The 26,251-nt window shown below is 41.3% G+C and overlaps 4 protein-coding genes across 5 annotated transcripts; 1 reads left to right on the forward strand and 3 right to left on the reverse strand.

Annotated features, from left to right (window-relative positions):
• Positions 1–1,686: 1,686 nt before the first annotated feature.
• LOC308408137 (uncharacterized protein) lies at positions 1,687–4,965 on the reverse strand. Its single transcript, XM_080900262.1, has 3 exons — positions 4,497–4,965; positions 4,286–4,361; positions 1,687–2,929 (listed from the first exon to the last, which is right to left on the reverse strand). Exons 1-3 carry the CDS (start codon positions 4,595–4,597, stop codon positions 1,886–1,888), a joined length of 1,221 nt encoding a protein of 406 aa, XP_080756388.1. The 5' UTR covers positions 4,598–4,965; the 3' UTR covers positions 1,687–1,885.
• Positions 4,966–6,300: 1,335 nt separating this feature from the next.
• On the forward strand, positions 6,301–11,039 carry cops6 (COP9 signalosome subunit 6). The gene is made up of 9 exons (XM_080900264.1): positions 6,301–6,453; positions 6,561–6,692; positions 7,648–7,736; positions 7,993–8,055; positions 8,143–8,190; positions 8,297–8,411; positions 9,192–9,284; positions 9,501–9,601; positions 10,586–11,039. Exons 1-9 carry the CDS (start codon positions 6,342–6,344, stop codon positions 10,724–10,726), a joined length of 894 nt encoding a protein of 297 aa, XP_080756390.1. The 5' UTR covers positions 6,301–6,341; the 3' UTR covers positions 10,727–11,039.
• Positions 10,779–13,841, reverse strand: and4 (actinodin4). The gene is made up of 5 exons (XM_080900263.1): positions 13,827–13,841; positions 13,444–13,507; positions 13,304–13,348; positions 13,047–13,207; positions 10,779–12,478 (listed from the first exon to the last, which is right to left on the reverse strand). The coding sequence occupies exons 2-5, from the start codon at positions 13,496–13,498 to the stop codon at positions 11,702–11,704; spliced, it is 1,038 nt and encodes a 345-aa protein (XP_080756389.1). The 5' UTR covers positions 13,499–13,507; positions 13,827–13,841; the 3' UTR covers positions 10,779–11,701.
• A 1,099-nt stretch (positions 13,842–14,940) lies between these two features.
• On the reverse strand, positions 14,941–23,142 carry mcm7 (minichromosome maintenance complex component 7). 2 transcript variants are annotated; one of them, XM_080900394.1, is made up of 15 exons: positions 22,944–23,142; positions 20,786–20,865; positions 20,142–20,306; positions 19,914–20,038; positions 19,647–19,827; positions 19,162–19,299; positions 18,929–19,078; positions 18,722–18,836; positions 18,503–18,634; positions 18,183–18,266; positions 17,710–17,921; positions 17,326–17,591; positions 17,038–17,206; positions 15,866–15,975; positions 14,941–15,539 (listed from the first exon to the last, which is right to left on the reverse strand). In XM_080900394.1, the coding sequence occupies exons 1-15, from the start codon at positions 22,972–22,974 to the stop codon at positions 15,326–15,328; spliced, it is 2,172 nt and encodes a 723-aa protein (XP_080756520.1). In that variant the 5' UTR covers positions 22,975–23,142; the 3' UTR covers positions 14,941–15,325. The 2 variants fall into 2 exon arrangements, with proteins under 2 accessions (XP_080756520.1, XP_080756519.1); XM_080900393.1 differs by lacking the exon at positions 22,944–23,142 and adding an exon at positions 21,529–21,650.
• Between the last annotated feature and the right edge of the window lie 3,109 nt (positions 23,143–26,251).

The raw sequence follows: 26,251 nt of genomic DNA on the forward strand, positions 1-26,251 counted from the left end.
GTTTAGTTTCAAGAGTCTCTAAAACCAATGTCTTCCTTGATTTGACCTATTGACCTATGGTGGATCTAAAATGTATCCAAATAGCTGCGGCTCAAATTTGACCAGTAAGAGCCGTAATGTACAAAAATTCATAGCACCCTTACAAGAGTATAACATTTTTAACCATTTTAATCTATGTGTATATTGGGTCACTTTCAATGTGAAATGTTCACACTGGACAAATTTGAACTCAACGGTATGTAGGTGTTAAATTCTTTGTTGTGTAGAATATAAAAAATTATAACAATTTCCAGCTCCAAAATATACTGCATATCATATATAAATTCATGAATCCAAACTTTTAATCCCATAATTACTTTTAATTAAGATGCTTTTAATTTTGATTATACGGTTTGTGTACCATTAAGCTACTTGTGTAGGATTAATACTTACTCATTTAAATTCTTGTCTTTCCACTTTTCAAAAACCGTTACTGGCCACTCCAACACTCAAAACAAGAGAAATGACCCGTGACAATTTTCTGAAGCTGACAAGAAATCACCTATGTAAAAGAAGATAAAATGTAGTATTTGACCTTGAAAAATGATACATGCAGTTTCATGACAAACTGATCAGTCATCTTTAAAGGTGCAGTCGACATACCGTATTTGTATTCAAGCACAAATTCTGGGTTTACTTAATCAAAATAGCTTTATTCAGAACAATTTGTTCTTCACAAGATGAACCTTCATTGAATGGTTGCTTTAAATGCAACACACTTCGGTATGATGACACAAATCTTCCATGTTTTTTCCTAAAACTGAGACAATATACACACATTCAGGATAAGCGGTTGCTTTTTGTTCTCAGTTTCTGCAAAACACATATGCAACACCCAACAATATCCTGTGCATCACCCAACCAAACAGAGTAAAATATATGTTTTCTGACAGTATACGCTGTTGATAAGTGGTAAAGAACAGGAAACAGGTGGATCATGACTTATTTGTCTTTGTAGCTTACACCTGCTTATCTGTTTACAGTCCAACAGCAACTGTTCTGCATTTTATTTCATACCGTTAGAGTTTCTAAGCACTAAAAAGGAGAGACTTCCCACTGACTTACCTCAAAGAAACTGAGTATTGTAGGAGATCATGACATATCCCTTAAGACAATATAATTTGTGTCTTTGACGACAGATGTTTTTTCTTAACTTTCATAATGTAGTAACCTCAGCTTATGAGGCAACCTTGCAAACTGACGAGAAAGATGTTTTTCATGATGTTTTCATCAATGTGATGAAGTAATCTGATTTGTCAACGACAGACAATTCAGTTTGGAAGTTTTATGCAACTGTTACCAATCAGATTTTTCAGAAAACACCATATCACAATATATCTCTTACTTCTAAGTCAGTTTTAATCAAGACAAGTAACATTTTGAACATAATACTGTAAAAAGCTAAATAAAGGGCCAAAACATTTATTGTTGTTCTTGCACTGCTGAAAACTGCAATCCTCCTCTAAAGCACTCAAAGGTAATTCTGTCGAGGAAGTCATTTATTTTTATACATACTATTTTTTTTTTTAATTTAATCGCTCAATAAACCCTTAATACATTTGAATACATTACTGTGTACAGCTATTCAGTTTTTGTTACTTCATTCTAAAAGCCTAAAAATACTATAAACATGGATCATTGTGAGCAGACTTTTAAAATTATTTATTTATTTATTTATGGACTTATTGTGGCATTGTCAGAAAAAGTTGACAGAGCATTCTGAATCGGGTTCTACTTATATCAACATGATCTAAAAGCCTATGTAACAGTTTTTTGTTGTTATTGTTTTATTTATTTATTTTTAATCCCATGTGGGTTGCTTGTATATAGCAGCATATAGCTTCATTCAATCTTCATTATTCTGAACAGAGCAGTTGGTAAGCACCAGTGTGCAGGATGGCAGCAGGACAGCCAGTGTGCGACGCAGACCTGGAATAGGATCATTCATATCTGCCATCTTGTTCTCGTCGCTGCTGCCATCTGCACCTGCAGCTTCTTCTCTGTCCTGCTCTTCTTCCTCACCGCCCTCCCCCTCTTCTGCTGGTGGATTCTGACGAGGCTGGAACCTGACGTCCACAAATTCCAGCTGGCGAAGTCCACGGAGCATCCTGCAGCTCCGGGCTATCTGCAGCTCGCTGAGTGTGCAGTCCCACAGGCGCAGACGTTTCAGGTCTTTCAAGCGGCTGGCGCAGAGCAAACCTGGACCCACCTCTTTTCCACCAAGACTTAGCTCCTCCAGCCCAAGCCAGCCAGCCCCCAAGCCAAGGGAGGCCATATGTAACTGGTAGCCCTGCCGCCCTGTAATGCCTATTTCCAGAAACTTGAGCCTGGAAAGCCCTTCTACACCACAGACACCATCTTTGGCAGCACAGCTTCTAAGCCCATTAGCTGTTACACGAAAGGTGTCACGTAGCTCTAGATGACAGAGCCTCTCCCATGATGTCAGACCCTGCAGGTGCTGGTCTGTAAAAGAGGGCACATTGTTAAGGACTAACCTCTCAATACCAATCCCTGAAGGAGAGCCAGCCCCTTTTCCTTTCTGGATCCTTCCTTTCAGTTGAGCACCAACACTAGATGTGGGTTCTGCTCTTTCTTGGGGACTAGCTGATGGCAGGGTCTGATTGAAGAAGCCACGAGGCAGCTCACAACCCCGCAGCTCCAGCACCTGCAAAGATGGAGGTAGGATCTGGCAACTGGGCAGGCTTCTCAGGTCTGCATGCAGAAGATAGAGCTTACTCAGTCGAGGGCATTTTGTGGACAAAGCTTTAAGCCAAGACTCAGAGAGAAAGGTTCCGCCACGTGCGGACAGCAGCAAACCACGCAAGCGAAGGCACCTTAGTCCGCAACCCAGGTACTGACGCAGCAGGACCCAAAGGATGCGGGATGTCACCTAACACACAGTGGACAGTCCATGAATATGTGTGTGTTGAGAGAGAGAAACAATAACAGTCAATAACTGCACAAACACACAACCCATGTGTTATTAAATGATGCTCATTGTTTATTTTTAGAGCATATTTTACACACAAAAGCATTTCAAAATGCTTTACAAGGGGCTTTAAAAAGTAATACACAATTTTATTCACTATCAAAGAAACTAAAATACACATACAATAGAAAAACACATACCAGCCAAGAGAAAATATTAGTGGATGGCTGTTAAGAATGACTAGTAACAGCTCAGAAACTGCCAATAGATGGCCTAAGACTCAAATCAGCAACTAGGTTGTTGAAACAAAGATATGTCAAAACTGGCTTTGGGATGGATAAACCAGGCTAAGCTCCTGGAATGGCTTTCCCAAAGCTCCAACGTCAATTGTACTGAAAACTTGTAGACTATGTTTAAAAGCTGGCTCCATGTGGAAACCAACCAATTTAACTAAACTCAACCAATTCTGCAAAGAAGAGTGGTTAAATACCCAGCTACTGTTGCACCAAAAGCTTGTTGATGGCTACCGAAAGTGTTTAACTGAAGTGCAACCAATATTTATATTAACCAAATATTAGTTGGGGTTGTATGTGTGGATTTGATTCAAACTTGTGCATCTACTTTTTCCTCTTTAAAGCCATTAAAGCTGTGTTCTGTACTATTCTATTCCACCCTGGACAAAGAACAGTTCAAAGAAATTATGAAAAGCCCCAAATTCCTATGTAAAGAGCTTAGAAAGAAAAATGGCTGGACTTCTTTAAGTTTCTTCAAGACATTTCACCTCTCACCCCAGAAGCTTCTTCAGTTCTAAGACCAAATGGTGGAAAGCCCCAGGTATTTCAGCTCTAGTGGGAGTTGTCCCTTAAGAGGGTCGTTTGGTCTTAGAACTGAGAGGTGAAATGTCTTCAAGAAACTTAAAGCAGTCCAGTCGTTTTTCTTTCCAAGCGCCTTGGATTACCATGACCTGGATGACTGAGAACCTACACAGACCCAAATTCCTGTGGCATTCATGCCCATGATGCATCTATAAATATCTCAGGACAACTGTATAAGTGGGCCCGTTTTGAGACAGGAAAATCACGGTGTTGTATTTTTATTTGATGATACAGTTAAAACCAGTGCTTTAATGTGAGAGGATAAATTAAAACATGAGTCAACAGCTCCCAGTCGTTCATCTTTATCAAAAAAAAAAAGTTATCGCTATGGGTTTGTTTCTATTATTATCCCCAAGTAACAGACTAGATTACTAAAATGCCTGGCCTGCATTAACAGAAGAAACGAAAAATGATGAAGCCACACTGGCAACAGCATCCTTACCCCTTTCCATGAAGTCAGGTCGACATTTCTCCACAGTCTTTGGTCTTTAACAAGGCGTTTCCACCTCTTACATACCCTAAAACCACAATTTAAAATATATAAACATATGCACAAATCACATAACAAAAGACAAAACAAACGAAAACCTGAGTTTTGTTTTAAACGACGATTAACTAGTAAATCATTGAGAGCAAAGTTGAAATCCCCTTACCTCCCGGCTTTGACGACCTCTCGTACGTTCAGGTAGGACAACACATCGATTAAAATGTTTTCGGGAAAGTAGTCCAGATTGCAGCCCCTAAATTCTTCCATTTTGTAAACAAAACTCTCAAACCTCACACACGGAATGGTACATGAACGCACACGGGTTGCGCCCGAATCAGAAATCCCCCGGAAACACCGGTCCACTGACTGTGTGACCGAGCGGCCGCTGGGCAGTTAAATCAAATCAGCGGCTTTAAGCTCAACACAACGTTCCCCGACCCAAAGAGCCTATGTTTCTATAAACTCCCATCAGGTTTATGACCGTGAATATGCGGCATGGTTTGTTTTAAAAAAGAGCCCCGCGAAGAGCCACTTAACGTCCTTTGCATCAACAGTCCACTGCGCCTGCGCGGATTACCGGACAAGATGGCGACCAGCAATGGTGGAGGAATGGAAGTGGATGGGGCAGGCGAGTATTTATCCCTCATCTCATCGTTTCTGTCCACACCAACCAAAACCTGCGCGCAGGTTGCCGTATATGTTGTTTTGTGTGTTATAAGTGAGCGGAAGTGGCGACTCCGTGGTGTTAAAGGGTCGTAAGGAGCTTGCTCGCTGACATAGCAGGTTAACGTACTCAGCTCTGTGAAGCTGTCAGTACATTCATCACTGTGTGGATATTTCAGGCAGTTCCCTCTGCTTTGCCACAGGAGTTTGCATCAGAAATTTGAAGTAAAAGCTAACATCATGTGCAGTTGATTAAAATGCTGTGGCAGTGCTGCAACACCAAACACGTCAACATTAGCTATACATAAGAGAAACCGACATGCAGGCCTATATCTGTGTGAATAGTTACATATACATTAAAATGACTGTATGTAGCGAGCATAGGGCGACCGCTCAGAGTCGCGTTTTATTAACTTTATAAACTGTCATTGGGCACCTCGCTGACTCATCTACCTGTCCAGGTGTCCTGTTGGGAAACTGTGGAACTCGTTTTATGATTGTATATGCTATTTAACCTTTTAGGAACGATCCTGAGAATGATCGTTTGTGCCAAACTAAACAGATGATTAATGCCAAAAGGATATATCCAGTCACTTATTTTGAATGGAAAGAAAACTGTGTACTGTTGCTTGGCTCTGGAGCTCAGTGATTATTGTCATCAGCTACAATCCGAGTGTAAATAATCTCTCTTATTATTTTGTCTGTTATGCATTGGTCAAACGTTATTGATTGTTTTGGGTCCATACTGATTTACCGCTATTGATGTGTCTCTGCTTATTTTCTTGTGTTCCACATATACATGCAGTTTGATTAGACGTATACCGAAACAGGGCTGATCCATTGTTGATTAACTTTCCAGTTAATCTGATTGGACCATATTAATCACTTTTGGTTCATCACTGTTGCTTTTTTCCTAATTTTCCAGTAATTATTTGGATTTGAAGAAGTATTTCCGTTTGTACCTGGGTCACTGTTGCCCTTTTGCACAACTATCTCAGATTTGCCTAAAAAGGCTATGGTCCACAGATTGGATACATATATATTGGTTGCTGTGAATTTGTAGCTTCATATATCAAACATTTTTCAAGATGTATTCTTTTCAAAAATGGTCCATCGACACATTTTCATTGATATCATACGAAGGTAAAATTTTACAGTTTGTGACGATAAAATTCTGCGATGGTTGATTTGAGATGGAAACTCTTTGTCTGGCTTTCCGGTAATTGTTTGAATTTGACAAAGTGCTTCCAGTTAACAAGTTTTTTGACTTTTTTATATATTGTCATTGACATACTGTTAATCCCAATCATGTTTGTGTCTTTGTGTGATTGTAGCCAGCCCCAGTGTTATGGCCTCAGGGGTCACTGGGAGTGTTTCTGTGGCCTTACACCCTCTGGTTATCCTAAACATATCCGATCACTGGATACGCATCCGCTCGCAGGAGGGCCGACCGATGCAGGGTATGTGTGAAAAAACAACACATTATCCTATCACATATATATTGGGCTTATGGAATAAAAGTCTAAGTTAAAGATAAACATATGCTGTTGTGTTTGTCTCTGCTCAGTGATAGGAGCTCTGATTGGGAAACAGGAGGGTCGAAACATCGAGGTGATGAACTCCTTTGAGCTGCTGTCTCACACCATAGACGACAAAGTGCACATTGACAAGGAGTACTACTACACCAAGGAGGAACAGTGTAAGCTTTGTTCAAGTGTTAAGGACAATAATGCACATATTTGTGTGTGCATCTTCTTTGATGACTCAGTTGTTCGGTAGCTGGAGTTGTGCTAAAATTAGTAACACTGGCGTAATCATCATTCAGGAAAATCAGTTCACACGTCAGTTTGTCGTGATTTGTTTTTCTAGACTTAGACTCTAGTTTTGTCCTTGCCTCCTTTATTAAATTGAGACATTTTCTATCTGTGTTCTGACCTTCCCACACGAAGAACAATAAACAGTACAACAATTGATAAGTCTTGAACGCCAGAATGGGACTCTGTAGTTTTGGAGTTTCAGTTCCCAAAGAGTACAGATACATTGTTAATATGTTTGGATGTGCAAGGAGTAAAACACGTGAAGGGAGATTCCTGACACTTGACCAAAAGATGGCAGCATTGGATCCAGTTGTTGAGCCATAAGTAAATGATTTACACACAAGTCTTTTGGTCAAAATGACATAAAAACTACCAAAACTCTCGATCTCTGCCTCTTGCTTTGGATTTTGTAATTTTTTTTTTCAAGTCAGTTCCTGTTAATTTCCAGAAAATCAGAACAGTGATTATAACAAAAACACAACTCTTTATGAAGGCAGTTGACTCACAGTCGTGGAGACATCCCGAGCCTCTGTAAGCATTTGCAACAAAGCCTCATCAAGCAGGGTTTTTTTTTAATTTGTATTTTTTAACACATTTTATTAAAATGACAAAGACTTAAACCTGTAGTTTGTTTCGTAAGTTCACTATATTGTTTAGTTAACTGCTGTAACCTTGAAAAAAGCGGAGCATGAGAAAAAAAAAATCTCTTCAGTTTTCATGTCACTGTGAGAGAGTTCGTTGATGACTATGTTCTCCAAGCCCCTCTCAGATATTTATTTATCAGTAAGTCAAGTCATCAGATCATTTTGTTTTTACATTTGTCCTCTGGTCTCTCAGTCAAACAGGTCTTCAAAGACATGGAGTTTCTGGGCTGGTACACCACAGGTGGTCCTCCAGACCAGTCAGATATCCACATTCACAAGCAGGTAGGCAGACACTGAAGCCCACTGACAGGTGGCAGGATGTCGATGTTTTGACACGTGTACTGTGACCATGAATGTTTCAGAAGCAAAATGTATCACTTTTAAGCTTTTAAATATCTTAAAACCCCATACACACCTGCTCCACTTGTGTTGTACGTTAACACATGCCTTTATACTGCTATAGAGTCTACACACAAGTACATGATGCTGGATATTTCAGATCGTTTGCTTTTACCCTCATTTCTCTACTTCCTGGCAGGTGTGCGAGATCATTGAGAGCCCTCTTTTCCTGAAGCTTAACCCAATGACCAAACACACGGACGTGAGTTCATTTGCATTGTTTCAGCAACGATGTCACTGGTACAAACACAAACGCCTCTGCTCTAAACAGTGTTCTTTTGTCCCACAGCTTCCTGTTAGCGTTTATGAATCTGTCATTGACATCATCAGTGGCGAGGTATAGTTTACTTCCACTTTTATCTAGTGCACGTCTAATCTTGATTGCCACAGATGCTTCAGTTTCATCTGATATGTATTGTTTTTGTTTGTTTGTTTGTTTTCAGGCCACCATGTTATTTGCTGAGCTGACGTACACTCTGGCCACAGAGGAAGCGGAGAGAATTGGCGTTGACCACGTAGCTCGTATGACGGCCACCGGCACTGGAGAAAACTCAACAGGCAAGACAAGCTGTTGCCTCAAGAATTACTTGTACATGTTCTACTAGCTACACACTGATCATAGTCATGAATTGTTGCCAATTAAGCATTCTTTATTTAACAATAAGCCACAAAAGGTGGTAAATCAGAGCTTTTCTCCAGCTTCAAATCCAAAGGAAATGGCTTTTGTAGCTTTGTTGAGTTTCTAGGCTTAGAAACGGTTAGAGGCGCTGTTGTCAAAGATTAAAGGCAGACTTGACTACTTTTTATGAAAATGTGTTTCCTTTAAAAAATGCAATATACAAATGATTTGTGATACGAGGTATGACTAAAAAAAATACAACAACAGCAAAAACACCTTCTACAATTTCAGTTTGGCCGTTCTCTAGTTTTGTCTTTCTGCACTCATGCCTCTGTGATGCATACTAGAGCTTCTCAAGTGTTAAAGTCATGTTAGGAAGGGGGCAAAGTCAAAAAAGAGGTGAACCTAGGCCATGGGCTGCCACATGCATGGTGGCAGGATCCACGGATTAGATGCTTTCAGCTGAATTTTCTCCCTCAGGGTTTTACAGTAGCTCTCCAAACTTTCTGCCTCACACTGGGGGGAAATTTTTACATTGTACAACCATGTAAACCCAGAAATAAATGATTTAAATGAGGTGTAACAAGCTGTCAGTTAGGGCATGGTGTCACATGGTGTCTCCTCCATCAGTCAGCTGTCCTGTGACCTGCGTCTTATTGGTCACCATCAAAATGAATCGGGGTTTAACTGTGTTGTTTGGTGTCTTTCTTCTGTGTTAGTTGCTGAACACCTTATAGCCCAGCACAGTGCGATAAAGATGCTCCACAGCCGAGTGAAGATCATTCTAGAGTACGTCAAAGCCGTGGAAGCAGGTGAGAGGATGAGGGGGTCGTTTAATGACTGAGTGAGAGCGAAGAATGTGAAAATAAATCTGAAAAGCAGATGTTTTTAAATGAGATGTTTCCTCTCCTTCATTTTTTTTTAAAGGAGGCCCCTCAAACATGCCCCTCTGTAATTACAAGCTTCTGTTTGACAGTTTCTTGACAAACTCAACATTTTCCAGCGTGCTGTTTATTTGTTTCTCACAGGCGAGGTGCCATTTAATCATGAGATCCTTCGAGAAGCAAACGCCCTGTGCCACAGACTGCCAGTCCTCAGCACCATAAAATTCAAAACTGACTTCTATGATGTAAGTAATCTTTGTTGCTCCTTCACACACACACAGATGGACCAAGGCAGGTCAAAATCCCGGGAAAAATGAGAAAAGGAATAATCTAACTTGCCTCTCTTTGGTAACAGTTTTTAAATATAGCTAATATTTAGCAGCATTGTAACAGTTAACAGGCAGGGAAACACGCGATTCAGGGATCAGTGTATTCAAATGTGATGTGTTTACATGTAATTATAAAGATGGAACTACAGTGTTTCAGTGGACAGTTTAGAGCCAAATAAATTTTCGTTGCGTATCGAGACACATAAAATGCTCAAAGTACTTTTCAAGCATTTGCTGTAGTTGGTAAAGATGTAAAGACAAATGCGTCAGTTTATAAACTGACCCCATTGCTGCACCAGCCACATAAAGCATGTGGATCATTTTTGATGAGATAGAAAATAAATGAAAAGCAGCTCCTAAATCGTGCAACTGTATTGCAAAAAGTCACCAATCTTCAGTTTGATAAGTTCTATGCAAGACGCGTGAAGTCATTTTAGGTATTTTTCCATTGTTTTTTTTTAATAATCTGCCAGTGTACAAGAAATTAACGGAGCAGTGGGATGTATTTTTACAGCTGGTGATTATTTAGTCACTTTTACACAGTGTACTCCACTCTCTATTTGTTTACTTTTACCCACATTACATAAATCTTTCCCAGTGTTCCCAAGTACTGGGTCCAAAAACAGAAGACAAACACAATCCTAAAATCAAAGCTCACATCTCATTTTATCAAAGTGTAGCTGCACCCTTTTTGCTGCACGTTTTGCTGTCATCGACATCGAATACTACAATAATAAAATGAAAGCAGCAATAAAAGATGGTCAGTTAGATAAGATAAGAAGTCTGAGTCACAAGGAAAAATTAATTTATGATTAAATATCTCTTGTTGTGATGATGTTACTGTTCATTGTGCTGTAAAAGTGAGAACTCCCTGACGCCGTTCTTCTGTTTACCCTGCAGCAATGTAATGACGTCGGCCTCATGGCCTACTTAGGCACTATCACCAAGACTTGCAACAGTATGAATCAGTTCATCAACAAGTTCAACGTCCTGTACGACAGACAGGGCATCGGCCGGAGGATGAGAGGACTCTTCTTTTGAGCAAAGCAGAGAATCAAAACGAGCACCGCAGTTTATTATTCTCTGTTCTGTCTTTTTCTTTTCTTTGTTTTTTTTTTGTCTGTTTCTACTTTGATTAGCTAAAAAGCAGTTCTTAAACCAACCGTAGCTTTTCAGAGCAGTTAAAAAATTCCAACCACAAGTGTATCTAAAAGCACCGATCATTAAAAGCTATGTACAAAGTCACTCATCTGTTTGGTGGGTCTGCACAGCAATGAGTCCACTGTACATGAACGTTCTGTTATTTTACCCAGTTTGTTTTACTGTTTCATGTTCCTGTATGTAATAAATGATCTGCTGATTTTTCGTTTTTTTCCCCATGAGACTTTGAATCTTCTGTCAACGAAGCACATTAAAAAAAGTCAGAGCTGCACTTTTAAATGAGCACATGAAAGTCTGCTACGTGGAGCTCGCCTAGCTGGAGGTTTATTGGCAGTAGCAGCACGTTTGCAGATCACCCACTGAAGTTGTGTTCCTGCTGTTTGATTGCCCTTATAGGTTTTGGACAGAGAGGCAGGAAAAAGACTGCAGGGTGACTTATTGCTCCAGAGTGTATGGAAAATAACAGGAGTCAGCATTTATTTGGCTATTAAATGTACAGCAGAACAGACATAATGGCCTCCCAGCATGCATGCTGGTACTTCACAAGTGATTTTTACCTGCCATGTGGCAATGGGTGGAGCAAAGCTTTCCCTTTGAGGCTACTTTGCACCTTTCAAAAAGGATATTCCAACTCAAAATGCTACTCGCTGGTGAAAAACTGATTTGTTACAATTTATTCTTGTCAAAAAGAAAATTGGTTTTTCACATACTGGCAGTTACACATTGAGTCATCGATGTAATTACACTGCATCTAAAAATGCGCTAAGACATTGGTTTTATTGACATTACATATAAAAGATGTGAAAGTGTGCAACTTGGATGTTTTCATAGTCTGTTTTGCTCCCTCTGGATGTTTTACTGGCTCTCCTCTGCAGGCTCATCAGCAGCATCAGCAGGCCGTGGGTACTGGAAGCGGGCTGGATCGTACAGATCATCCCTGGGGTTGTAGGGTAGAGGGTGCTGGTAGTAGTAAGGGTGAGGGTAGTAGGTTACTTTCTTAATGGGTGCAGGAGGTGCTGGCTCCTCCACATGTTCCTCCTCTTCTTCCTCCTCGACCGGAGGGGGTGGCGGGACCACAACCTTTCCTTTGATGGGCCTGGGTGGGTTGTCAATCAGGCAGTCGGGATCCCAGTAGGGGTCACAATCGTACTCCATGCCCTTAAAGGTGCGGATGTGAGCTGGGGGAGACTTCTTGACAAAGACTGGGGGAGGTGGGCCAGATTTCTTAGGAGGAGGTGGTTGAGGCACTGCCACGGGAGCTGGTGCAACCTTCTGGGGAGTGCAGTGGGGGTGGTACCGAGGGTCACAGAGCACAGGTACTGCACCTGTAGGCATGTAGACAATGTGAGGCTTGCAGAGGGGGTCCTTTTGGTTACACAGGTAGAGCACATCGGCCTGTGAAATGGCTGGAGCAATAGGAAGAGCAGGAGGCTCTGTGGGTCTTGGGACCCCTTTCATTGGCGGTGGAGGAGGAGGAGGAGCAACAACTTTGCACTTCTTGTCTGTGGCTGGGTCACACATGATCATAGGCACTCCCAGTTTGCTCTGGAAATAGGAAGCATCAGGGCCGTAGGTGTGCTCCAGGTACCTCATCTGCTGGTAGAGCATTCGCAGCTTGTCGATCTCATAGAGCTGAGAGGCGGAAAAAGAGTAAAGGAAAGACAAACTCAGGTTTATTTATGTAGCATCAAACTGCAAAAAAAAAAAAAAAGCTGCCACAAGTAGATTTATAATCTTCAGTTGGTTAAGAAAGAAACCCTGAGACACATTTAAAATCTGAAATCGTTCATGATTATATGTGTTTTTAAATTAAAAAGCTCAGTTGTAATCGCACTTCTCGACTAAGCCGAGAGGTGATGTGTTTTGAATCCCAAAATCCCGACCCTCTGAGATCAAAATGAAAAATCTTTTTTCTTCCTGCTTTTTTTTAAACTATGAAGGTTTAGATTTAAAATCTTCCACATCCAGATACAACATGTTGGTGCTGATTTTAAACAACCAGAACCTGGACTGAATTCAAAATTTAACATCCTTATTAGCTAAAATCTTACATTTGCTGGTCTGCAAAGGTGACTTGTCACAGTTTTCTGTTACTACAAAGAATGTTTAAAATAAAGAACACCTACAGTGACACATTCTGAGGTGCTTATATAGACGGTGAATATTTGGGCTACCCCAGGAAGCCCAAAGTGTTTCTTACCCCCTCAGTGTGTCCGATGCTGCTGTAGTATTTGTAGTAAGCCTGGAAGTCTGGGTTTCCTCTGTACCACCGAGGGTCCGCATTACGCTTTGGTCTGGAGTGAGTCAGAAAATCATTTGCTTTCTCTGCATCAATGCTAACATCGCCTACAGGGACCATCTCTGTAAAAAGAGGAGATGAAGCTGAGTCTTTCAAAAACAGTTGGAAAAACAGCACCGCTGCATAAAGCCTCAGAAAATTGTTCTTTTTTAACTTACGTTCCTGCTTTATGACATTCAACAAAGATTTGGCCTCCAGCAGGCCTGAAAGAGGATGAAAAATAATTTGTGGATGTTGATTTTGATTGTTTTTGAGAGGTGAACCTGTGACATTGTGAAGTAAAAGAAGCAGAGCAGACCTGGGAGAAACACAAGACAGAAGAGTGCCCCCACCAAGCACGATGAAGAAATCATCTTGAACCTCTGTGATCATGAAGAAAAGGAAATGATCATTTTGAGGAAAACTGTTAGTTCGTACAAAATAACTCTGAATCAATTACATTTCACATCTACACATTTAACAAAGGTATGTGTCTAATACCAAAATTCAATTGTAAGACATAAAAATATGTCTTCAGGTAAAACTGTTCTGCAATCTGATGCTCTAAATGCAAAGATTAATATAGACTGTAGAATATAAATGTGGCTTGCAATTAATAACTTTATTAATTCAAATTATATTTTTGCTTCTTATTGCACGACCCAATATTGTAAAGAAAACACATCTGCCCGTTTTACTCACCTGACTCGGGAGGCAGTCTTCACTGGTCTGAACAAGGCTGAGTGGGTTAAATACACATCTCTGCGTCGGTTACCCTGTAACATTATCTTCTATCCAATCGGACTCTACCGACTTTGAGACCGAAATCTTGTCTCCACCTTCCTTTTAATACACTTTAATGTGGGGCCTTTGGCGCCAATTAAGAACAGAAAGCCTCAGGACCTTTGCAGCAAAGCCATAAAACAAAACAGACTTCAAATGGAAACTCCCCATTAAGTGTGGAAGTGAAGCATCACCTGCTGGGGCAACTGCAACCGTAGTGAAAATGCTGCCTACTAACACAATATCCATGCCAGAAAAGCTTACAAAAAACATAGATGACAACCCATGTTGCCTTAAACATACATTCATAATGAGACTTCACAGATTTCTGAAACACCACCGGTTTCTAAAGGTTATTTTTACCCAGTGAACACCTGCTTTTTGAACACAGGACAGCTATCTACAGAAAAAGCCGCCTTTGTCTCGGCATGTTCAATACTCAGACTGCATTCTTACTGAAGGCCGTCATACTAAACATACATGCAATAACACACACTGGTCAGTTTAATGTTATTCTCCCACATTCCCCAATCATAACGATGTCAAATGTGATAAATAGATTGTGAATAATGTCCATGATGAAAATATAATTTCCAAGTTTACATTGTTTTAGCTTCTTGCTGTATTAGATGCAATTATTTAGATACATGTCATCAGTAGACCAAAACATTTAGGTGACACATGATTACTAGTTACTCTACCGAGACAGTGCATACAATGTGTTAGTGGGTTACAGGATCATTCATCATACAGCTGGAAGCTTGCGGTTTTGAAAGCTAGATTTGGCAGCATTAAACATTTGTTGCCTTTTCTGAATATCCAAGCCTTTTGAAATCTTTGGTTCAGTGACTCACAAACCCAAAGTCATGCGGGTTTTGTCTTTCAACATGAAAATTGTGACTTGCAGACCTGTATGTTCTGTGGGCAGGCGTTACTCAAAGGATTAGCGAGGCGTCCCCACTGTGAAACCAGGTGTTCATACACATTTCTTCATCCCACATTATGTGCACAGAAGACTCGGCACCAGGCAGAGTATTGAACCATCATTTTATTTTAACTCTCACAATACAAGGCTCAATATAAATTTGTCTGATTTGCATCATCAAGTATAAAATGTACAGAAATGCTCAATGTTAAACGGATGCTTGCAGCCAAACCACAGGAAATACTTCACAATACTAACTTCTGACGTACATATTTACAAGCAAGGTACTGTTAACAGGATTCTTCGGGAGTTCTGGGTTTCCATTAGCTGGAATTCTCGCAATAAGAGTCATATTTAAAAAGAATCTTCCATCTGCTGGACTTACAAAATGCTTAACCTCATTACAAGTCTGTAGAAAACCCACAACAAAGAGTCCCCCACCCTCCCTCAGGTGACTGAAACAAAATGTGCATGAAGGCGTGTCCCGGGTTGTTCAGACGAAAGTGATGCGCGTGCGGGCCTGGTTGACCTGCCACACGTTCAGCTCTTCGTACTCCTCCAAGGCCTCCTGGAACTGGGCGGGCGTGAAGCCACGAGAGACGCAACGTTGCTCTGCTTCAGCCATGCGAACCAACCCACCGGCTCCACGGCCCTCTGCGGCGAGCTCGCGCACCAGAGAGAAGATGACGTCGGCCGGTCGCTGCGTCCTGCAGATGAGAAAGCAGATATTAAAAAAAAAAAGTTAACTTTAAAGCCTCAAGGAATTTTGAATAAACCTACTCAGAAATGGCACAAAGTAAGGCATGTAAACATACTACATGTACACGTACGAATGCACAAACTACATTTCCTGCTCGTTTTGAACATGCTGTCGTGTGAACAGAGCTCCATAAAAATCAAGCAAGTTTTACAGCTTCCTTCAGGACATGCAAGAAACTCATAAAACAGCTCTGAATCAGATGACATCCAGTCATGTTAGTCTGAGCTCACTGAAAGCCATATTTAAAAAACAGGCCTGGTTTTTAGCTCTAACCTTGTGGTGCTGGATTTGTCAGCCTGTAATGAATCCTTGGACATCTCCATCAGCCTCATGGCCTCGTTTACATCTTCCTTCTCTACGGTGTCCATCATGCGAAGTCGAGCCTGAAGTAGGGAGTTAAAGGTGAAGATAATGCTAAGACTGTAGTTTGAGTGAATGCACGAATAAGAGTTAAAAATAATCCTACAATATCCATCTCAACTTAGGCTGCGCTGTGCCGGCACTGTCAGACCGAGACAAGTGCAATGCCCTCTGGGATGCCCGGCAATTGCCCAAGTCTCCGCCTCTCAACACCAGCTAGTCTCTCTATAGCATGAAATCAAAACAGCACACAAAAGATCCCATCTGAATACTGTTATGATCAATTTGGGATTTTTGTAGAATACACTGATGACAGTCCTGGCCATGGTCAGTTTTGCATGGGTTTGCACAGCTGGTCCTTATGCACACAGGCTGACTGCCCACCCTGCAAAGCTGGCCAGGATCAGCAAAGACATTAAAGCAGCTCCCTCGTGGTCATGAAGAGGAAAATACCAAATGAGTCATCTGAAAACACACAAATAAGCTGATGTGCAGCTGTGGCACCAATACTGCTTGTGGCTGTGTTTTGCCCCCTTGTGGACATCTGTGTGCAGCATATTGCCTACCTGTTAACCTGAAGTGCTGGTTTTGCAGTAGGTGGATGACTGCTACCTGCACAAACAGCACTTTTGACAACCAGAGGCAGAGATGATACAAGACAGACTTAATTCAAGCTTTTTTAATAATATTCATGTTGTGAGTGGGTGTAGCGTTTTTGCTACTGGGACTGGTTTTGGCAGTCAGAGATTTTTGTCCAGCGTGGGAAAGAAGTGCTCACAATGCAGTAGGCCAGATTATCATCACTACCTGCACTGTAAGCACTTTATCCCACACTGGACGATCGATCAAGACAATTTAATTCCATTAAAAGCTCCACAAAAGTTGTGCAACCGAACCCCATACGACACTTGTCTGCAAATGTAAGTTCCACTGAAGTTTGATGAAAAACAATTGTAACCCTGTTTCACTTCTTAAAACAAATGTCTGACAAAATTATAACCCTCCTGCAGGAGTTCAATCAGTGAGATTGGCCTCTAAATGTTTCCAGCCACCCACTACTACTCAAGTGGATGTGGAATTCTTACCAGTGCAGTGGAGAGGCGCAGGATGGAGAGGAGCGTACGAGCAGAGGTGAAGGTGGTGTCTTTGCTGACCCGAGCCTCTTTTCTCATTTCCACGTAAGCAGCAGTGATGTAATCGGCCAGTGACTCGGGCACCATAGGCTGCCGCTTCTTGCACAGAGATATATAACGCCTGATGGAAATTACATTTGTCATTAGTTAATATTGCCTATTACGCAGACCTATTTGAAGTAAATTCTGAGCTACAACAATAACCTTCATGTGTTCATTTTTAAACATGCAAATTCTCACCTCATCAGTTTCATGTCAATAGGGGTGAAGTGTGAGGGCGGTTGACGGGAGTGCTGGTGCACGTAGGTGATGTGCTGGGCCAGACGCAGGTCAGCATCAGCATCTGGTTTGTCCTGGATGAGCCACAGCAAGTCGAAACGGGAGAGCAGAGCAGCTGGCAGCTGAATGTTCTGCTCGATGCTCTTCCGGGGATTGTAGCGGCCATAGGCGGGGTTAGCTGCTGCTAGAATAGAGCAACGGGCGTTGAGGGAGGTCATGATGCCAGCCTGGTAGGGAGATTAAATAAACTTGAGTGTGGATGTTAAACAGGCATTGAATGTTTCCAGATACTTCCCCTAATACTCTTTCTCCCCCCCCCCGAGTACTGGCAGTAATTAAGGATACCTTAGCAATGGAGATGGTCTGTTGTTCCATGACTTCATGGATGGCGGTTCGATCTGCATCCGCCATCTTATCAAACTCATCAATGCAGCAGATGCCCAGGTCAGCCAGAACTAAGGCTCCTCCTTCTAGAGTCATCTCACCGGTTAGGGGGTCACGCATCACTGCCGCAGTCAGACCGACCCCAGATGAACCACGACCTGTTGTGTACTGGCCTGAACAGCAGACAGGGAACAAGAAAAAGCTACAATTAGCTGTTGATCAAACGGTTAATACTTCAAGCTTCACTCAGAATAAAACTTCCAATTATATGACAGGCTGTTGGCATTCAAAACTTTGCATTAAAACAAAAAGCGAGTGCTCTAATCAAACTATCCCACCAGAAGTTAAGCCGTCACAGTGTAGGACCTAATGGAAAGTAAACGCCATACTAGATAAAGCATTAAACCAGATAGGGGACAACAAACAGGACTCACTTCGAGGAGCCAGACGATCAATGTAGGACAGCAGCTGGGACTTGGCGACTCCTGGATCTCCCATCAGGCAGATATTAATGTTGCCTTGAGGAAGAAGAGACAACGGAGTAAGAGCACTGCAGTGATTACAACATTTAATGAGGAAAAACAACTTCAAAGAAATGTACCTATGGAATAAAAAAGTTTGGTCTTGTGCCAGCGTGATAAAGGAGCATAAATTATATTAAAATTATACATTCAAATTAGTATTAGAAAGCTATGTTACAATATGATGAAACAGAAGAAAAGGATTCTGCCGTTATAATCTTGTTTGTCCTCACCTCTGATTTTCATGCCTTTGGGAGCCTGTTCCACTCCTCCAACCAGCAACAGCAGCAAAGCCTTCTTCACATCTTCGTGTCCATAGATCTCTGGCGCTATGGAGCCAGCTAGCTTCTCATAAAATCCTTCATCTATAAAGAAAAAAAATTCACCTCAGACACTAAAGACCAAGGTCTCAGTTTATGTGTTCCTATTGTAGTGATGTCCAACAAACAGACCTGTGATGCTTCGCAACTCCTCATCGGTCAGCTCCTCGTTACCTAGTTCATCATCCTCAGTCTTGTTCATGAGTGTAATGCTGTGACACTCCAGATAGGTTTCTGACAGGAGACCCTGAAAAGAGCAAAACCACAATACATTTCAGTTTCTTTCTGGAGATGAGATTATTGCAGTAGCCCATGTGTACTTTGACAAGCAGATTATACCTGAACAGCCTGACTGAAGCCTGTGCGCAGCAGAGGGAGGAAGATTCCTGTGATGGCTACGTGGTCTCCTGGCTGGGCAAGACGTGTGTTTTCGCCACGCACGTACACCGTCATGCTCCTTGGGATGTTTCCAACAGGTACTTGGTCACTCTGTGTAATACCAGACAAAACTTGTGAGCTAATGTTAACCAAAACAACTGAATACAAACATAACAAGTTTGGGAGTTTCTTACGTGTTCCTGAATACGCAGTTCCTGGAACTTGATGAATTTGGAGCCTCTCGTCTGCAAATACAGTCGCCCTCCAGATTTGTTGGTGACACACTCTTGGCTGGGACACATAACAAGCGGCATGAAGGAAGGAGACTGGATCTGAAGGAAAACGAGAGGATACGATGAAAAACTTTGTTCCTGTGAAAGCATATAGATGTATAGATCAGGGGTGTCAAACTCAAACACACAGTGGGCCAAAATTCAAAACTGGAACAAAGTCGCGGGCTAACGTTAATATTTATTGAAATATATTTATTCCTCCAGATATAAGAATGAATCTTTTCTTATGGACTCAAACACGTTTTGCTGAAAAACTGAATATGGAACAAGCAAAGCTTAATACTAAACAATATATATATTAGCTGTGTAATACCAGTAGGCCAGCTCTAATAGTAATTTGGTATGGATTCGACACCTATGGTATAGATGATTAAAAACCGTCTTACTGGTTGGTAGGTCTCAGCGCCACACTGGTCACATGTGTATGTAGCCACGGCCATCATCGGTTTGACCTCAGTCGCTCGAGTCACAATACCCCGAACTGCAACCAGGTGACCGATGCTGTCGGCTCGAATATCACGCACCACTTTGGGTTTAGAGGTGCTTGGAGCTTTAAAGTAAAGCTCGCTGTGGGAAGAAGTTCACAGTTGTATAATCAAAGGACAAATAAAGACATGCAGTAAAAGCTCAGCTCTGAATCCGATTCAACTTACAATCTCCTCATGAGTTCAGGCGGGTATTGATTACGAGGGTCTCTTGTATCTGCAGGGTCACGACCCCTTTGTTCCATCATCAGCCTGTGCTCAATGTACACATCCAGAGAATCTTTGGCAATAATCTATGTATTTAAAAAAAAATAAAATAAAAAATAGACGCATTAATCCTGGCCAAAAATCACAATAGCAATTCATTTTTGGCACTTCTTAAACTGATCAACATACATCTCTTTCCTTGTACTCTGGCAGCAGCTCGTGGACAGCATCAGCAAACAGCGCTGTGTAACGTTTAGCATTCTCACAGATGCTCTCGACCAGCTCGGGGTCTTCTTCAGCCACATCATCCAGATCCACAAAAAGAGCCACCCGCTCCCTGTGGGCCAGCGCCACCTGCAATTAATTAGATGATCACCCAACAATTACACAACCATCTTTGCAGCTACTACTAACGCCAAACACACCTTCATCTACATTTAGAAGCAAAAAGGGAATTATGCATTTCGTAAATAGGTAAGAGCCTTTTTCCATCTTTCACATGGAAGCTTGATTAAGAGCCATTTAGTTTTGCTTTCACTTTTACATTTTAATGCAATCCACCCAAAACTATTCTACTTATAACAAAAATAACTAGTTCAAATAAACATTTACATTTATGATTTTGTCAAATCATAAATGTCTGCTTGTAAAGACAACAAATGGTGTCAAAGAACAGTGTAGCTAAAATGTTTTATTCACTGACCAGTGAAGCATCAGCGCTCATTAGCACACCAGATTTGTACTTTTTCTTTTAAGTGCAATAATATCAAAAATCTGCAATGAACCAACTCTGAAAACTAAATCTATACTCATTATTTCTGTAGTATACTCACAAGTTGGGCTCCATACTTGAACAGCTTCTTCCCGTTGTCATCCTCTGTGTAAAATTCCTGCAGGAACCTTTTGCATTTTTCTGCAAAACAACCAAAAAATACCTTCAGTACAATTTAACAGGAGGGAGACGAGAAAACAAACAAACAAAAAAACCCAGACAGGCCACATGCAGCAAACACTAGGTGGAGATTGATTGTTAGCCACACACACACACACACACACACACACACACACACACACACACACACACACACACACACACACACACACACACAAGAAAAGGCTGTTTACTTTAGTTCCCTTTAAACAATAAATCTTATTTCTGAGCTTAAAATCTGTTTAAATTGTTGATTAACACCACCGGCAATGGGCCTACACACTGTGAGCTAATTTGTTGTCCTGCGACGACCCCCTTTGTTGAGTAACATGGCATCCTGTAATCTCGATGAGTCACTACTGCCTTACAGTAAAGCACAAACTGCCACTGATGTGTTACATGATGCCAACTCCGCTCTGACGTTTCCACATAATAGTTTTAGAGCGAAATAACTGGCGACACGCAGCAGATAGCTTCTGGGCAATAATGTAAATACAACAACAGGCGCGCTCAGTTCAGGGTCCATTTTTTTTTGGAAAATATCCCCCCACTTCTCGAAAGAGCCACAACTGTTAACAATATTTAATTCAGCGCTTCGAGAAACGAAACTACTCTTGGCCGTGATAAATAAAATACTCCACTTACTTTGACGCGGTAGCAGCAAATCCGCACCTCTGCTTTTTTTATTTCTCTCTTCGAGGATGTTATTGTAAACAAAGCAGCACATGGCTTTTTGTGCCCAGTCACTCGCGGTATCCCTCCGCCATCCCTCCGCTCTTAAAAACAGTCCCGGCTGTTGTTTTCAAACCACAGCCAGCCATCTTCTAATGTTAGCCTAGGGTTAGCCGGGGTGTACTGAACACAAGGCGCAGGCAGCCCCATCACTGCGAGCTTATTGCTCTTAATCTCTTGGCGGTGGAAGTAGCTTTCTTAATGCTATCGATGGTTCATGCACCACAAACTTCAGCCTTTAAGCGGTCGGTTAGATTCACGAATGATGACTCGGGTGTTTGTGAAGTTTATTCGGACCTTTAGAGTGCCTCAAGCACCGCTGCAAATTTAAACTTACCGTAACGTAACGTTGATGGTGTTGTTATAATGGTCGATTTTTAGTAAAACCCTGCCCTTTTAGATGTTTGTGTAACAGAAATAAAGTTTGTTTACCCAAAGTAAACAATCATTTAGAGTCTTCTTACGTTTTTAGAAATATATATACATATTGTGACCCTCAGCGTAAACGTGCTAAACACAGAACAGCACGTTAACAGGTTAACTGACAGCAGCTAGCTCGCGGTTACTAGTTAACCCGATTTGAAGACGTTTAAACACCTCAACTAAACTCTAAATGTGGACATTATAAAATTCAGTTATTAAAAAGCGAAGTAGGGGTTAACTTACTGCCATTGTGTACCATTAAATGTTAAGGTTGCGCTCGCGTTTGATATGAACTTAGCTAGCATTTGAGTGGCCTTTATAAAGTTATCTGAAAAGATGATCAACTTTTCAGCCTAGTGCTTTATCTTTGACTTTAAATGTTACACATTAAAAATGAAAAACTTCGCGACATTAATGATTATCTTTAGTCGAACAGCTCGTGTAACTGTTGAGACATGTGCTTGCTGCTGCACAGTGGCGCCTGCTCCTTTGTTTAAGGATCCATCCGGGTCACCGTGGAGCCAACAGCCTCTGTCGGTCGCGCGCGCGCACACACACACACAGTACCGAAGTCGTTATCAAGAGGATAGCTAATGTTCACACAAGTTTGTGCAACTTATTCTTAACACTGCTCCCGTGTGTCGCGCGTTTCTTGACACCATGTGCAAGCACTCATTTATTTTCTATCATTGTTTTCTTTCAAGTTGAGTTAGTAATGAAACGAAGCGGTAATGTTGCGCTTTCGCACATGAAATCAAATTTTATATTATATCCAACTTCATAGCCAGTACACCCCGTGATATACGTTCACCAAGGTTTCGTGTGGGATTTTAGAAGTCATTTGGTAAAAAGTTGACTAAAACGGCCAACCTGTTGCTGCCATGACGTTAAAGATGAAACATTACCTTTCTCTGCTTCGTAATCCTTGCGAGCCATGATTGCAGGTATTGCGCTTCAGTTAAGATAACTTACTTCCAAAAACGCGAGGGGAGAAACGCAATTTATCTCAAAGCTCGGTCTTTTTAAAAAAAAAAATTCACTAACACCGGACACTAGCAGCCAGCGCTTCTCCCTTATCTCTGTACAAGAAGTGGCGCGAGTCTGACGTCTCCCTCAGCCAATAGAGTCGCTTCTTTCGGCGGGGAGAGGCGGGATTCGGTGGTGGCGCGAAAACTGCGGGCAGTCTGGTGTCACCTGACTGTGCGAACTTCCGCCCCGTTTGTCAGGAATGGCGCGAAATGCGATGATTGGATTCATGCGCAACCCAGTGTCAACAGGGTGAGCGTGGAACGAATGAACCCAACATAATGTCATGATTTACAGCTGTATTTTACGGAAGCGTAGAGCTGCCACCCAGGCAAAAGAAAAATACAAGTGTATCACGTTATAACGTGAAAGGTTTATTGTTCTAACAAGATACTTTTCCTGTTTGTACAATATACTTTTCACGTTTGAACAACATAATATCACGTTATTACAATATACATAATCATCACGTTCGTACAATATAATATTTATATTGTACGAACGTGATAATTGATTCCTTCCTTATATGAATGGTCATTCTTTTTTGTTTGTTTGTTCTAGTGACAGATTATTTGTGTTTGTTTTTAGCAAATACATCTGCAGTGTTTGAATTGTACACCAAAAGCTACTGGCAGTTCAGTTCAAAACTTAATAGGAACATTTTTTCATACAGCCTTATCATCTCATCTAATCGACTGCGAGAAAGGAAAAAAAACATATTTATCAACGTGTCAGAGCACTCCTTACATTGTGGTACATCTTATCTCCTATTATATTGTACGAACATAATCATCACGTTCGTACAATATAATATTTATATTGTACGAACGTGATAATTATGTATATTGTAATAACGTGATATTATGTTGTTCAAACGTGAAAAGTATATTGTACAAACAGGAAAAGTATCTTGTTAGAACAATAAACCTTTCACGTTATAACGTGATACACTTGTATTTTTCTTTTGCCTGGGTGGCAGCTCTACGCTTCAGTAGTATTTCCCCATTTTATAACATACATGTGCAAATGTTTTTCTGACATTTTCTCACATATGGAAATATAATGAAAATGTCGCACATTTTAATTGTCATTAGGTTGTATGGAAGCTTGTTTGTGGCTTAAAAGTGCCTGTCATAGCCAAGTCAACATTTTGATGAGTCTTAAAACTTTGACTTATTGAGCAGCTCAACTTTAAGTTACTTACAACTAGGAATAAATTTTGAGACGCCTAATAATCACCCCCCCTCCCAATTAATTTTCTGTATACAGTGCTGAATCACAACAGTAGTTATATAAATTAGCCATTTATCACAACAGTTGAGGGTGAGGGGAGGAAGACAGACAAGTACTTTAAAGCCATTTCAGAGAAAGTCAAAATTTCTAGATAAATAACCTCAAGTTTTGATTAATTAAATAGAGAAAACCTAAAGCTGATTCTTAAGGTTTTTGATCACTGTAAAATACCACCGTATATCTTCAATCAATCAATCAATCAATCAATCTTTATTTATAAAGCACTTTTCATACAGAAAAAATGTAGCACAAAGTGCTTTACATAGTTAAAAGCAGCCCACCCCACCCTCCAACTCACTCCCCACACTCTCAATACACATATATCCCCCCACCCACACACACATACACACACGCGCACACTTAAAGAGTAAAAATTGGGCTGGGCTCGCATGAGCCAAGTGAGGAAACATTATAACAGAGAGCCGTCTGCACCGGGAGCCGGTCACAGACCGCAGCCTCCGGGCTGGGCACACAGCAGGAGGGAAGCCAAGGAGCCCCCCAACCAGGCTGAGAGGACCCCAGAGACCCAGCAGCCACGGTCAATAACAGCCCCGGTGCAGAGAGCGCCCTCCGAGGAAACACTGGAGATATGACGCAATACGATATATACAGGGTAAAATGATAAAATAAATAAGAACAGGATACAATATAAATATAAATATAAATAGAGTAAGAAGATTAAAAAATGAATAAGAATAAAATCAAAAAATATTAGGTAAATCCTAAATTAATAATAGAATAACCGGATAGAATAAATAAGCATAAAAAAATAAATAAACGCTAAGTAAAAGCTAAATTAAAAAGGTGGGTCTTGAGCCTGTTCTTAAAAACATGTACGTTCTCTGCGGCCCTGAGCTCCTCCGGCAGGCTGTTCCACAGACGAGGACCATACCACTGAAAAGCTGCCTCTCCGTGAGTATGTGTCCTGACTTTAGGGACAATCAAAAGGCCAGTACCAGAGGACCTCAGGGTCCGCGAGGGTTCGTATGGTAAAAGCAGATCTGAGAGATAAGAAGGCCCAAGACCATTAAGACATTTAAAAACCAATAAAAGAACTTTAAAATCGATCCTGAAACACACGGGGAGCCAGTGCAGCGATTCTAAAACCGGTGTAATGTGGGCCCGCCCTCTGGTCTTCGTCAGCACACGAGCTGCCGAGTTTTGCAAGAGTTGTAAAGTTGAAATATCCTTCTTAGGAAGACCAGAGAGCAGGGCAGTAATCAATGCGACTGGTAATAAAAGCATGCATCAGCATCTCCGTGTTGGCCCGAGAGAGAATAGGGCGACTCTGGCTATATTCTTTAGATGATAAAATCCAATTTTGGTTACATGTTTAACATGTGGGATAAAACCAAGCTCAGAGTCAAAAATAACACCCAGGTTTTTCACTTGTAGCGAAGGACATAGTGAAAATGCCTCTAATTTAGACAAGAGTTTCTCTCTCTGAGCCTCAGGACCGACGATTAAAACTTCAGTTTTGTCCTGGTTAAGCTGTAAAAAGTTTTCTGCCATCCAAGATCTTATATCCAAGATACAGTTAAAAAGGGCATCCATTGGTCTGGTGTCATCAGGAGACACGGAGATGTACAGCTGCGTGTCATCAGCGTAACTGTGGAAGTTCACTCCATGCCTCCTGATGACACTGCCGAGAGGCAACATATACAAATTAAAAAGTACAGGGCCTAGAACCGACCCTTGAGGCACACCACATGTCATTTTATGGATCTTAGAGGAGCATGTATCCATACTCACCATAAAAGATCTGTCAGAGAGATAGGAAGTGAACCAGTTGTGTACAGCACCAGAGAGGCCCACCATGTGTTTTAGTCTGTTTAAAAGAATAGCGTGGTCTACTGTATCAAAGGCTGCGCTTAGATCCAGTAGCACCAGGACT

Source organism: Rhamphochromis sp. 'chilingali' (assembly GCF_963969265.1).
Source record: "Rhamphochromis sp. 'chilingali' genome assembly, chromosome: 13".
In the NCBI taxonomy this organism is placed as follows: Eukaryota; Metazoa; Chordata; class Actinopteri; order Cichliformes; family Cichlidae; genus Rhamphochromis; species Rhamphochromis sp. 'chilingali'.